Raw genomic sequence first — 12,229 nt, 5'->3', positions numbered from 1 at the left:
ACATTGCAAAATTACTCTACAACAAACTACAAACCACAATCAGTAAAGAAAAGAGGAAATATATTTTTAAAATATAAAAAACTTTAGCATTCATGTTTTATTCTCTATGTATATTTTAATATATGTGTAACAGAATTGGTCAGTGGTAAGTGGGCACAGTTACAGTGTGTCCTGCTGTGTCCACAGGTGAGGTCAGTGGGCAGTTACAGTGTGTCCTGCTGTGTCCACAGACAGGCGCTGACTAGGCTTGTTTATTCCTTCTTTATAAAGGTGCTTCTGCCTTCGAAATGACAAGCGCCCAGTGAGCCGCAGCAGCCAGAGGCAGAGAGAGAGGCAGACACACACCCAGACACGCACAGGTCAAACTGCATCTGTATCACCCAGACTGACACAGACACACCTCAGGTGAGACTGCGCTCAGTCCAGCTCCTCACACTGACAGAGAGCGAGCGAGTGAAGACACCACAGCGCCTCTGGACCAAACACTCCCACCAGCATGAGAACAGCCCCCACTGCAGTCTCCTGTCCCTCCCTCTCCCTCTCCCTCTCCCTCTCTCGCTTTCTCTTTCTCTCTCTCTCTCTCAGTGTACAGGAGCAGTCCTGCAGTGCTGAGCTCTCAGTCAGGCTCCAGTGCAGGATGAGCCCCTCCAGCCGCTCAAACTCTGCTGCTCTTCCCCCTCCCTGACCGCTACACAGCGCTGGAGACAAGCTGTTCTATCAAAAACAGAAACGTTCAGATCCAATTATGTAAAATCGTTGTGTATTAGTACAGTGTAAACAAAGTTTTCCATCTTGACATTTTGAGCTCTCTGCAGGTGTGTGTTACTTCTACCAAAACGTGGATGGTCTTGTTTTGATCAGTAGACTGTCCGGTTGCAGAATATGTCATAGTTGTCAATATTTTCTGAGATTTTGTATTCCTACTCAGACCAAGTATCCCCCCACCCTCCATTTCAGAATGCAGAGGGGGGGCATAAATGCAGCAGGTATAAAAAACAGGTTTTTCACATCAGAGAATGCTTCACATGGTTAGAAAGCTGAGGGTCTCAGCTTTAATGGGATACCAAACACTTTTAAGGTTACCAGAGAGGTTTGTCAGCTTAAGGGGTTAAATTTTGTTAAACAAAAAGATTCCATGATTTTTTTATCTCCAATTGTTTATTTGTTGTATGCATTAATTTCAGAGTGCATTGTGTAGATAGAAAATAAAATTGGTGCTAAAATTGATCGATTGATTGAAAAGTTATTTGAGCAAGTCCAGTTGAGATGGGAATTGTCTGTGAGATTCAAGGCAAACCAGCTAAGAGCAGTGCCAGTGATACCAACCCAGTTTGTGAGGCGGTCTAATAGAATGGCATGATCAACTGTATCGAAGGCGGCACTAAGATCCTATAGAACTAAAATGGATGAATTAGTAGCATCAGCATTTCTGAGAAAGTCATTGGTCTCTTTAAGTAGAGCAGATTCAGTGCTGTACATCGTGCGAAAGCCGGACTAGAATTTTTCTAAAATATTCAACTTGGAGGTCGGTCTAAAATTATGTAAATCAGTGATATCCAGATTGGCTTTCTTCAAGAGAGGCTGAACTATTGCTAGTTTAAATCAAGATGGGACTGAGCCTGTAGCCAGAGAGCTGTTAATGATGGACAAAATATCTGTGCAAACAGATCCCATAACCTCTTTCAGTAATCTTGTGGGAATAACATCCAGAGGACAGGTGGAAGACTTCATGTGAGTCGCTACATCAATAAGACACTCAGCTGCAATGGGCTCAAAGCAGCTTAACTTTACAGAGCTTGAGTGAATGATGTTAACAACTTTTACAGGGGAAGAAATCTGAGACCTGATATTAGCGATTTTGTTGATAAAAATAAAAACTTATCACAGAGCTGTGAGGAGGAATCCAAACTATGAGTAGATGGATTAATAATATGATTAATAGTATTAAAAGGACTCTTGGGTTGTGCCTATGTTCAGCAACCAGATCGGAAAAATACTTAGCTCTTGCATGTCTAAAAGCCTTGCTAATACTAAACATATGATCTTTTAAGATGGTATAGTGAACGTGTAATTTTGATGCTTTCCATTTATGCTCAGCCTTCCTTCAATTCCGTTCTAAGGTATGTCAATTGTTATTTATCCAGGCCCCTGCTTAAAGATTTTATGCACTGGACCCTTAGCTGAAAATGCTAGAGACAGTTTCTCTGCTGTTAAGCAATTAACGATGCGAGAACTAACAGGGAGACTTTTGTAGCCACTGGGGTAGGAAACTGAACATCTAATATAATACACAAATGATCAGACACACAAAGGTCAGTTTTGCACAAATTCTCAAGATTAAGGCCAAGAGACAAGACCAAATCTAAGGTGTGGCTAAGACAGTGAGGTTGCAGAAGGGTCGAACCCAGGTGCGGAGAAGCACGTAGTCGAACAGGCGTGTGTCGAGGGCCAGCAAACAGAATCCATGGGAGCAGGGCAAGAAGAGTGGTCAAGGGGGCAGGCAGGAGGTCAGGCGATTAGGCAAACAAGAATAGTGGAAGTGTGGAGGGAGGATGACAAATTATCAAGTTTAATGTTAAAATCACCAAACATCTATTTTTTGTCATATTTCAGAATTACCATAGACAAGAAATCTGACCATTCAGATAGACATACAAAATTGTGTTTAGGGGTTCTGTAAACTATGGCACAGAACAAGGTACAATGACCACCCAAGGAGAAAGTGATCACATCAAATGACATAAAGTCATCAACAGACCCAGGACTACACTTCAAGTTGTTCCTATGCAATACCGCCACTCCACCCCCACGGCCACTGATTCTAGGCTTATTCCTAAATGTAAAATTCAGGGGGTACACCTCAATCAGTTAACAGTGTTCACCACCTTTTAACCAAGTTTCAGTAAGCATGAACAAATGTAGTTCTTGAGAGGTTCAGAAATCATTTATAATAAGACACACAGGCTAAACAGTTCAGCTGAACTCAATGAAACGATGTGTGTGTGCGAAATAAAGATTTTAACAATCAAGGAATACCTTTAAAAAATTGAGGGAAGACAGAAAATTCATAATATTCTATTACACATTTTAACCACTGATGAATACATAAATATTGCACATGACTTCCTAGTATTGGAGTAGCTGGACTATCTCTGCAGGACTAAGTGCTGCACTGACACAGTGAGAGAAGCATTGCAGGACAAGGTGGGAGGAGCTGGACAGCTTGGTGGGGCCAGTTATAAAGCTGCAGCCTCTAGGGTTGAGTCCCACTGAAGCAGAGACACTTCACACAATGGGATATATAAGGGTCTTTCTGCTGTGCCTCGCCTGCTTCTGTGGTAAGACATTTTATAGTAGAAATATTAGTAGTACAACTATTATCCTGATATTTCTATGACTACTTATGTACTTCTGCAACTGATAATAATAATAAGCAGAAGTAGCAGCAGTTTTTGAAGTTAGGAAGTATAATGTTTTTTGTGACAGTGTTAATACACATTATGTCTTAGTCATAACCCTAATACACATGGAAACACATGGAAAGCATTTGCTGCAATAAAGGACACATTATTTCTCACCTGTGTCTGTAGTAACCAGTATATGAAAGAACTCTTCGTCTGACCAATACATATATACAGTGCCTTGCAAAAGTATTCACCACCTACCCCGAATGTCACATTCCTCCCAGCCCCCAAAATGTTTTATGACCAAGGAATTTTTAAATCCATCAATAACAATATCAAGGAGGAGCTTAATAGAATGGAGTCAATGGGCGTTATCGAAAAAGTCACAGAACCAACTGAGTGGTGTGTGGCCATGGGTCCAACGTTTTACAGCTGCAGTATGAGCTGCTTAAGTCTGATCGTGACAAAATAGTAATGTAATTAAGAGCCTACTAATCACAGCATCACAATCATCATAGCATACTGAAAAAAAGGCAGAGGACTTATCCTCAATATAGCCTGATCAAAACATTACATTAAAAGCTTGCTTTTTCCTTCTCTTCATACACAACACTCATTTGCATTACAAATCTTATATTCAATATACACCAGCTCACAGACACTTTCTTCTTACAAAGATGAAGATTCAGTAAGAAACCTGGTGGTAAAAGCTGAGGTCGTCCCCAAGAACATCTTGGGCGAGTCTCAAGAGTTCAGCCTTTAATGCACTATTGTCAGAGGACACCAGCTCACAGCCGCTTTCTCTCTGTTCGTGACAGCTCCAGGTCCAGCTGCTGCCCAGTCTGCACAGAGGCAGCTGAAGGGCACTGTGGGAGAGTCGGTCACATTCCCAGCCCGAGTGGCAGAGCGGGGGTTCCTGTCATATGGAAACAGTGGCAATATTGCATCAGTGGCGCCAGGGAAAGGTGTGAGTGTGTTTGGGGCGCAATTCAGGGGCAGAGTGCACTGGGACAGCAGGACTGGACACTTCCAGATCACAGATCTGAGCACACAGGACTCTGGGGAGTATGGAGTGCAGGACATCGGAGGAGATGGACCTGTCACAACAATATTCCAGCTGACAGTGTACAGTGGGTGTCTCTATTTTCTTAACAGTGTATGGATATTGTCAGTTTATTATAGTCAGTGTCAGTGCAGTGCAGTCAGTGTCAGTGCTGTACAGTCAGTGTCAGTGCTGTACAGTCAGTGTCAGTGCGGTGCAGTCAGTGTCAGTGCTGTACAGTCAGTGTCAGTGCAGTGCAGTCAGTGTCAGTGCTGTACAGTCAGTGTCAGTGCGGTGCAGTCAGTGTCAGTGCTGTACAGTCAGTGTCAGTGCAGTGCAGTCAGTGTCAGTGCTGTACAGTCAGTGTCAGTGCGGTGCAGTCAGTGTCAGTGCTGTACAGTCAGTGTCAGTGCAGTGCAGTCAGTGTCAGTGCTGTACAGTCAGTGTCAGTGCAGTGCAGTCAGTGTCAGTGCTGTACAGTCAGTGTCAGTGCAGTGCAGTCAGTGTCAGTGATGTACAGTCAGTATCAGTGCAGTCAGTGTCAGTGCTGTACAGTCAGTGTCAGTGTGGTGCAGTCAGTGTCAGTGCAGTCAGTGTCAGTGCGGTGCAGTCAGTGTCAGTGCTGTACAGTCAGTGTCAGTGTGGTGCAGTCAGTGTCAGTGCAGTCAGTGTCAGTGCGGTGCAGTCAGTGTCAGTGCTGTACAGTCAGTGTCATTGTGGTGCAGTCAGTGTCAGTGCATGCAGTCAGTGTCAGTGATTTGGGAGCATCATCACAGCCTTCAATAAGCAGAATTTCCCATCAAACCATACTGGCATTAACACCCGAGATCATTGACAGTTTATTGATTTCCCCACCACTGCGCCTCAAATATCCCCAAAACAAGCCGCATTCATAATCAACAATTATATAATCAATGCTAGCCTAATCAATTCATACTCAATGGTAGCCTATATTCATCAAGGGCTTTACATTACATAAATTCTATATCTGACTATTTTAACACTAATAAAAGTAAAAAATAAGCCGCAAAATGAATGAAAAATGATCCACTCATACAATGCATATTCATAATAAACTGTATGCCCGGTGACTAATGCATGATAACTTTAATCTGTATTTTATTCAATACAGAAGAAGTGTCTGAAATAGCGAATTGGCGAATGAATATAACCCAGTGTTTCCACCTGTGGACAATTTCCTATGTACAACTGAAGGATAAATAGTGTTACATTTAAGATGTTTTATGTATATTTTATGATTGTGATTATGAATGTGAAATTAAACTAGCATTTTAATGTCTGAAGTAAAAGTATTGAATTGGTACTGAGTGTGCACTGAGCAGGGCTGCAGGTATCACTGCTGCTGTCTCTCTCTCTCTACAGACCATGTGTCCAAACCTCAGGTGTCCAGTGATACCCAGGCCAGTGCTGGGAGCTGTACCCTGCTGTGCTCTGTGTCCAATGGGAGAGAGGTGACACTGTCCTGGTACAGAGAGGGGGAGGAGAAGCCCCTGAACCACAGCAGCTCCCCTGATCTCAACACCCCCCTGACTCTCCCTCTGGAGACAGAAGGACTCTCTCACTCCTACAGCTGTGTGGCCACCAACCCCGTCAGCACTGAGAGAGTCCCAGTCAACACTGAGGAGCACTGCTTCAGTAAGTGACTGAGAAGATACTTGCCTTGTGGGTAACTGTGCTCCCATTGTGTCTACACTATAACCCCAGTGTGTCTCAGTGCAGTGTCAGTGTGTCTACACTACAACCCCTGTGTGTCTCAGTGCAGTGTTAGTGTCTCTACACTATAACCCCAGTGTGTGTCTCAGTGCTGTGTCAGTGTGCTGTAGTGTGCAGTCAGTGTGTCTACACTATAACCCCAGTGTGTCTCAGTGCAGTGTCACTGTGTCTACACTATAACCCCAGTGTGTGTCTGTGCAGTGTCAGTGTGTCTACACTATAACCCCAGTGTGTGTCTCAGTGCAGTGTCAGTGTGCTGTAGTGTGCAGTCAGCGTGTCTACACTATAACCCCAGTGTGTCTCAGTGCAGTCAGTCAGTGTCAGTGCAGTGCAGTCAGTGTCAGTGCTGTACAGTCAGTGTCAGTGCTGTCAGTGTCAGTGCTGTACAGTCAGTGTCAGTGCAGTGCAGTCAGTGTCAGTGCGGTGCAGTCAGTGTCAGTGCAGTCAGTGTCAGTGCGGTGCAGTCAGTGTCAGTGCTGTACAGTCAGTGTCAGTGCGGTGCAGTCAGTGTCAGTGCTGTGCAGTCAGTGTCAGTGCGGTGCAGTCAGTGTCAGTGCTGTACAGTCAGTGTCAGTGCAGTGCAGTCAGTGTCAGTGCAGTGCAGTCAGTGTCAGTGCAGTCAGTGTCAGTGTGGTGCAGTCAGTGTCAGTGCAGTGCAGTCAGTGTCAGTGCTGTACAGTCAGTGTCAGTGCTGTACAGTCAGTGTCAGTGCTGTGCAGTCAGTGTCAGTGCAGTGCAGTCAGTGTCAGTGCGGTGCAGTCAGTGTCAGTGCTGTACAGTCAGTGTCAGTGCAGTGCAGTCAGTGTCAGTGCTGTACAGTCAGTATCAGTGCAGTCAGTGTCAGTGCAGTGCAGTCAGTGTCAGTGCTGTACAGTCAGTGTCAGTGCGGTGCAGTCAGTGTCAGTGCTGTACAGTCAGTATCAGTGCAGTCAGTGTCAGTGCAGTGCAGTCAGTGTCAGTGCTGTACAGTCAGTATCAGTGCAGTCAGTGTCAGTGCAGTGCAGTCAGTGTCAGTGCTGTACAGTCAGTGTCAGTGCGGTGCAGTCAGTGTCAGTGCTGTACAGTCAGTGTCAGTGCAGTGCAGTCAGTGTCAGTGCTGTACAGTCAGTGTCAGTGCAGTGCAGTCAGTGTCAGTGCTGTACAGTCAGTGTCAGTGCTGTACAGTCAGTGTCAGTGCAGTGCAGTCAGTGTCAGTGCTGTACAGTCAGTGTCAGTGTGGTGCAGTCAGTGTCAGTGCAGTCAGTGTCAGTGCGGTGCAGTCAGTGTCAGTGCTGTACAGTCAGTGTCATTGTGGTACAGTCAGTGTCAGTGTGGTGCAGTCAGTGTCAGTGCATGCAGTCAGTGTCAGTGATTTGGGACCATCATCACAGCCTTCAATAAGCAGAATTTCCCATCAAACCATACTGGCATTAACACCCGAGATCATTGACAGTTTATTGATTTCCCCACCACTGCGCCTCAAATATCCCCAAAACAAGCCGCATTCATAATCAACAATTATATAATCAATGCTAGCCTAATCAATTCATACTCAATGGTAGCCTATATTCATCAAGGGCTTTACATTACATAAATTCTATATATGACTATTTTAACACTAATAAAAGTAAAAAATAAGCCGCAAAATGAATGAAAAATGATCCACTCATACAATGCATATTCATAATAAACTGTATGCCCGGTGACTAATGCATGATAACTTTAATCTGTATTTTATTCAATACAGAAGAAGTGTCTGAAATAGCGAATTGGCGAATGAATATAACCCAGTGTTTCCACCTGTGGACAATTTCCTATGTACAACTGAAGGATAAATAGTGTTACATTTAAGATGTTTTATGTATATTTTATGATTGTGATTATGAATGTGAAATTAAACTAGCATTTTAATGTCTGAAGTAAAAGTATTGAATTGGTACTGAGTGTGCACTGAGCAGGGCTGCAGGTATCACTGCTGCTGTCTCTCTCTCTCTACAGACCATGTGTCCAAACCTCAGGTGTCCAGTGATACCCAGGCCAGTGCTGGGAGCTGCCCTTTCCTGTGCTCTGTGGCCAATGGGAGAGAGGTGACCCTGTCCTGGTACAGAGAGGGGGAGGAGAAGCCCCTGAACCACAGCAGCTCCCCTGATCTCAGCACCCCCCTGACTCTCCCTCTGGAGACAGAAGGACTCTCTCACTCCTACAGCTGTGTGGCCAGCAACCCCGTCAGCACTGAGAGAGTCACAGTCAACCCTGGAGAGCACTGCCTGGGTGAGACACTGTTAAAATATCCTGCTTTGTGGATGATTGTACACAGAGTGAGCTCCTATTGTAACACTGACAATGTGTATACCTTAGATAGAGTTTGTGCTGCAGAGCTGCAGACTATGTGTGCACAGACAGACACTGAGCCTTTGTGTGGCTCTTTTATTATAAGTGTAGAAAATTAGATCAGGCCTGACTGAACACAGACACTCTGTCAAGCAGCTGATCTGATTGGCTGCCGGCTCATGTCTTAGCAGCTTTGTCCCCTGATCAGCCACAACAGAGAGGGAATAGCAAGTGCTTGGGTTAGGAGCTCCACACAGTAACATAGGGTGTCAGTGATGTGTCCACAGCTGTGGGAAACAGGATGATGGAGTGGCTGTGTTTCTCACACTGTGATCAAGTGTCCATGTTTGTAGTGCTGCTCAGCCTCTCACACTGGAGTCTGTGTGTCAATCCAGCTGTATGAGGGAGCAGAGGCTGCAGTGCACACTGAGCATGTCAAGAGCCGGGCTCTTCTGTGGCTGCGGTCCAGGCTGTACTGACACAGTGGGGCCCAGTCTCCTCAGACACAGCTGAGACAGTCACAGTCAGTGTGCTGTGTACTGCCAGAGGGCCCAGGGACACTCAGCCTGCTACTGACAACACTGTACTGACTTGGGTTTCCTGTTGGTAATTGTGTTCTTTTGTCAGTGATTTTAGTCAAGTGCTTGACTAGTGCTGCTGCCTCTCTCTCTACAGACCGTGTGTCCAGACCTCAGATGTCCAGTAAGACCCAGGTCAGTCTGCTGTGCTCTTTCCTGTGCTCTGTTGCCAATGGGAGAGAGGTGACCCTGTCCTGGTACAGAGAGGGGGAGGAGAAGCCCCTGAAACACACCAGCTCCCCTGATCTCAACACCAACCTGACTCTCCCTCTGGAGACAGAAGGACTCTCTCACTCCTACAGCTGTGTGGCCACCAACCCCGTCAGCACTGAGAGAGTCACAGTCAACACTGAGGACTACTGCACTGGTGAGACACTGTAGAGATATAATATTATTTTGCTATCACTGTTTTGTTTTATTGTCTTATTTAATTTCTGATGATTTAATCCATATTAAAAGGGCTACAGATTTCACATAACTATCCATTCTATGTCCAGAGACAAACCCTGTACAATGTTCCACAGTGCAGTCAGGTGTAGCTCAGTGCAGAATACACTGCTGATGAGATCCAGAGTCAACACTCCTGTTTCACTGCTCTCTCTCAGTGCATTTCTATTGTGAGTCAGTGTCAGTGTGTCAGTGTGTCTACACTACAACCCCAGTGTGTCTCAGTGCAGTGTCACTGTGTCTACACTATAACCCCAGTGTGTGTCTCAGTGCTGTGTCAGTGTGTTTACACTATAACCCCAGTGTGTGTCTCAGTGCTGTGTCAGTGTGCTGTAGTGTGCAGTCAGTGTGTCTACACTATAACCCCAGTGTGTCTCAGTGCAGTGTCAGTGTGCTGTAGTGTGCAGTCAGTGTGTCTACACTATAACCCCTGTGTGTTTCAGTGCAGTGTCAGTGTGTCTACACTATAACCCCAGTGTGTCTTAGTGCAGTGTCAGTGTGCTGTAGTGTGTTTATTCTCTCTCCCTCTGTAACAGTATATAAGCATAGTGGCAGCACTGCAGCGCTGGCTCTGAAGATTGCAGTGACAGCTGTGTTCTCAGTGCTGACAGTGCTGGCCGTCCTCACTGTGATTCACATCACAGCCGACCTGAAGAGACTGAGAGAGCAGCTGAGTAAAGGCAGGTGTCTGTGTCTGTGTCTCTCTGTCTGTCTGTCTGTACAGGGCAGTGAAGTCCAGTGAGAGTCTATTTGAAATAAGGTGTTTGTATTCTCAAGATTTTGCTTCTAATTCTTTTTCTTCCTCATTGTTTTGTACATTTCTGTATTTTTGCGACATCTTTCACTAGTCCTCTCCTCTGTGCTCTCAGTGCTGCCTGTTATCCATGCTGCTGCCAAACCAGTCAGCTGACGTCTGAGAAAACAATTTTAGATTATAGAGACAGAGAAAGAGGGTTAATACAGTACAGTACAGACACACTGACTGACTGGACACTACAGTACATTAACACTGCACTGAGAGAGAGAGGGTTAATACAGTACAGACACACTGACTGACTGGACACTACAGTACATTAACACTGCACTGAGAGAGAGAGGGTTAATACAGTACAGACACACTGACTGACTGGACACTACAGTACATTAACACTGCACTGAGAGAGAGAGGGTTAATACAGTACAGACACACTGACTGACTGGACACTACAGTACATTAACACTGCACTGAGAGAGAGAGGGTTAATACAGCACAGACACACTGACTGACTGGACACTACAGTACATTAACACTGAGAGAGAGAGAGAGATACATTGACTGACTGCTATACTGACTGGTTTAAACTTGAAAGAGAGACAAAAGTGTGTTTATTCTCCAAGTTCTTCTCTTGCTTAAGCTTCGGCTTCCTTTCTATTTCACAACTAGTTATTCTGAGGCTCTGCTTGTGCCTCTACTGGTGTCAGACAGAGACCAGCTGGACTCTACAGGAAGGAAACCACAAACCAGCTGACTTCTGGGGGGAAGAAATACACACACACTTGCAGGCAAACACACACAAGACACACACCAATTAGCCTACAGCAAACCACAATCTGCCAATGGGCTTCTGACTGGAGGAAATGTATATTTGTAAAATATGATTATCTTGAGTATTCATGTTTTGCTCTCTATCTATATTTGATTTGTAACAGAATTGTGTCCACAGGTGAGGTCAGTGGGCACAGTTAAAGTGTGTCCTGCTGTGTCCACAGGTAAGGTCATTGGGCACAGTTACAGTGTGTCCTGCTGTGTCCACAGACAGGCGCTGACTGGGCTTGTTTATTCCTTCTTTATAAAGGTGCTTTTGCCTTTGAAATGACAAGCGCCCAGTGAGCCGCAGCAGCCAGAGACAGAGAGAGAGGCCGACACACACCCAGACACGCACAGGTCAAACTGCATCTGTATCACCCAGACTGACACAGACACACCTCAGGTGAGACTGCGCTCAGTCCAGCTCCTCACACTGACAGAGAGAGAGAGCGAGTGAAGACACCACAGCGCCTCTGGACCAAACACTCCCACCAGCATGAGAGGAGCCCCCACTGCAGTCTCCTGTCCCTCCCTCTCCCTCTCCCTCTCTCTCCCTCTCTCCCTCTCTCTCTCTCTCAGTGTACAGGAGCAGTCCTGCAGTGCTGAGCTCTCAGTCAGGCTCCAGTGCAGGATGAGCCCCTCCAGCCGCTCAAACTCTGCTGCTCTTCCCCCTCCCTGACCGCTACACAGCACTGGAGACAAGCTGTTCTCATCATCAGCACCTGCACTCTCTACAGAGATTTCCCAAAATGCAACACCTGCACATACAGCTTGGAAACCACAAAGTTGCCTGCAATTTATATTTTATTCTTTTTCCATTTCTTTTGTGCATTATTTCATACTAATAAAGCTGATAGTGATGTATAACTGCTGAGCTCTCTTCAGTCTACAGGAGTCTGTGCAGTGGGTTTCCTGCAGGCTGCCTTTAATCACTGAACATACAAAAGTTAAAACACAATTACAATAGGGAACAGCGTCACACACGTCCTTGTTAAATTGCACCCTTAAAAGGTATAAAATATCAGCCCCAGTGTGTCACAGACAGCAGCCTGCAGCTCAGAGAGCCAGCGCTGAGAGACTGGACAAGGGTCCCAACCACAACCAGCAGCACTGACGCAGACACACACAATAGAGCCATGTGTTACTA

General features: G+C 45.5%; 1 protein-coding gene across 1 annotated transcript; it reads left to right on the top strand.

The window, feature by feature from the left end:
* The first annotated feature begins 3,203 nt into the window (after positions 1 to 3,203).
* On the top strand, positions 3,204 to 11,717 carry LOC136764006 (Fc receptor-like protein 3). The gene is made up of 7 exons (XM_066717836.1): positions 3,204 to 3,338; positions 4,223 to 4,534; positions 5,830 to 6,102; positions 8,158 to 8,430; positions 9,166 to 9,435; positions 10,052 to 10,195; positions 11,662 to 11,717. Exons 1-7 carry the CDS (start codon positions 3,293 to 3,295, stop codon positions 11,715 to 11,717), a joined length of 1,374 nt encoding a protein of 457 aa, XP_066573933.1. The 5' UTR covers positions 3,204 to 3,292.
* The last annotated feature ends 512 nt before the right edge of the window (positions 11,718 to 12,229 follow it).

The sequence above is a fragment of the Amia ocellicauda genome, chromosome 12, assembly GCF_036373705.1.
Source record: "Amia ocellicauda isolate fAmiCal2 chromosome 12, fAmiCal2.hap1, whole genome shotgun sequence".
In the NCBI taxonomy this organism is placed as follows: domain Eukaryota; kingdom Metazoa; phylum Chordata; class Actinopteri; order Amiiformes; family Amiidae; genus Amia; species Amia ocellicauda.
This window is presented reverse-complemented; position numbering and strand designations above follow the sequence as displayed.

What these genes read in the sequence shown, in the direction of transcription:
- LOC136764006 (XM_066717836.1), top strand. Translation starts at nt 3,293, where the DNA reads ATGGGATATATAAGGGTCTTTCTGCTGTGCCTCGCCTGCTTCTGTG. An exon ending in GTGCCTCGCCTGCTTCTGTG is followed by an intron (nt 3,339 to 4,222) that starts GTAAGACATTTT and finishes TGTTCGTGACAG; the next exon opens with CTCCAGGTCCAGCTGCTGCC. An exon ending in CCCTGGAGAGCACTGCCTGG is followed by an intron (nt 8,431 to 9,165) that starts GTGAGACACTGT and finishes CTCTCTCTACAG; the next exon opens with ACCGTGTGTCCAGACCTCAG.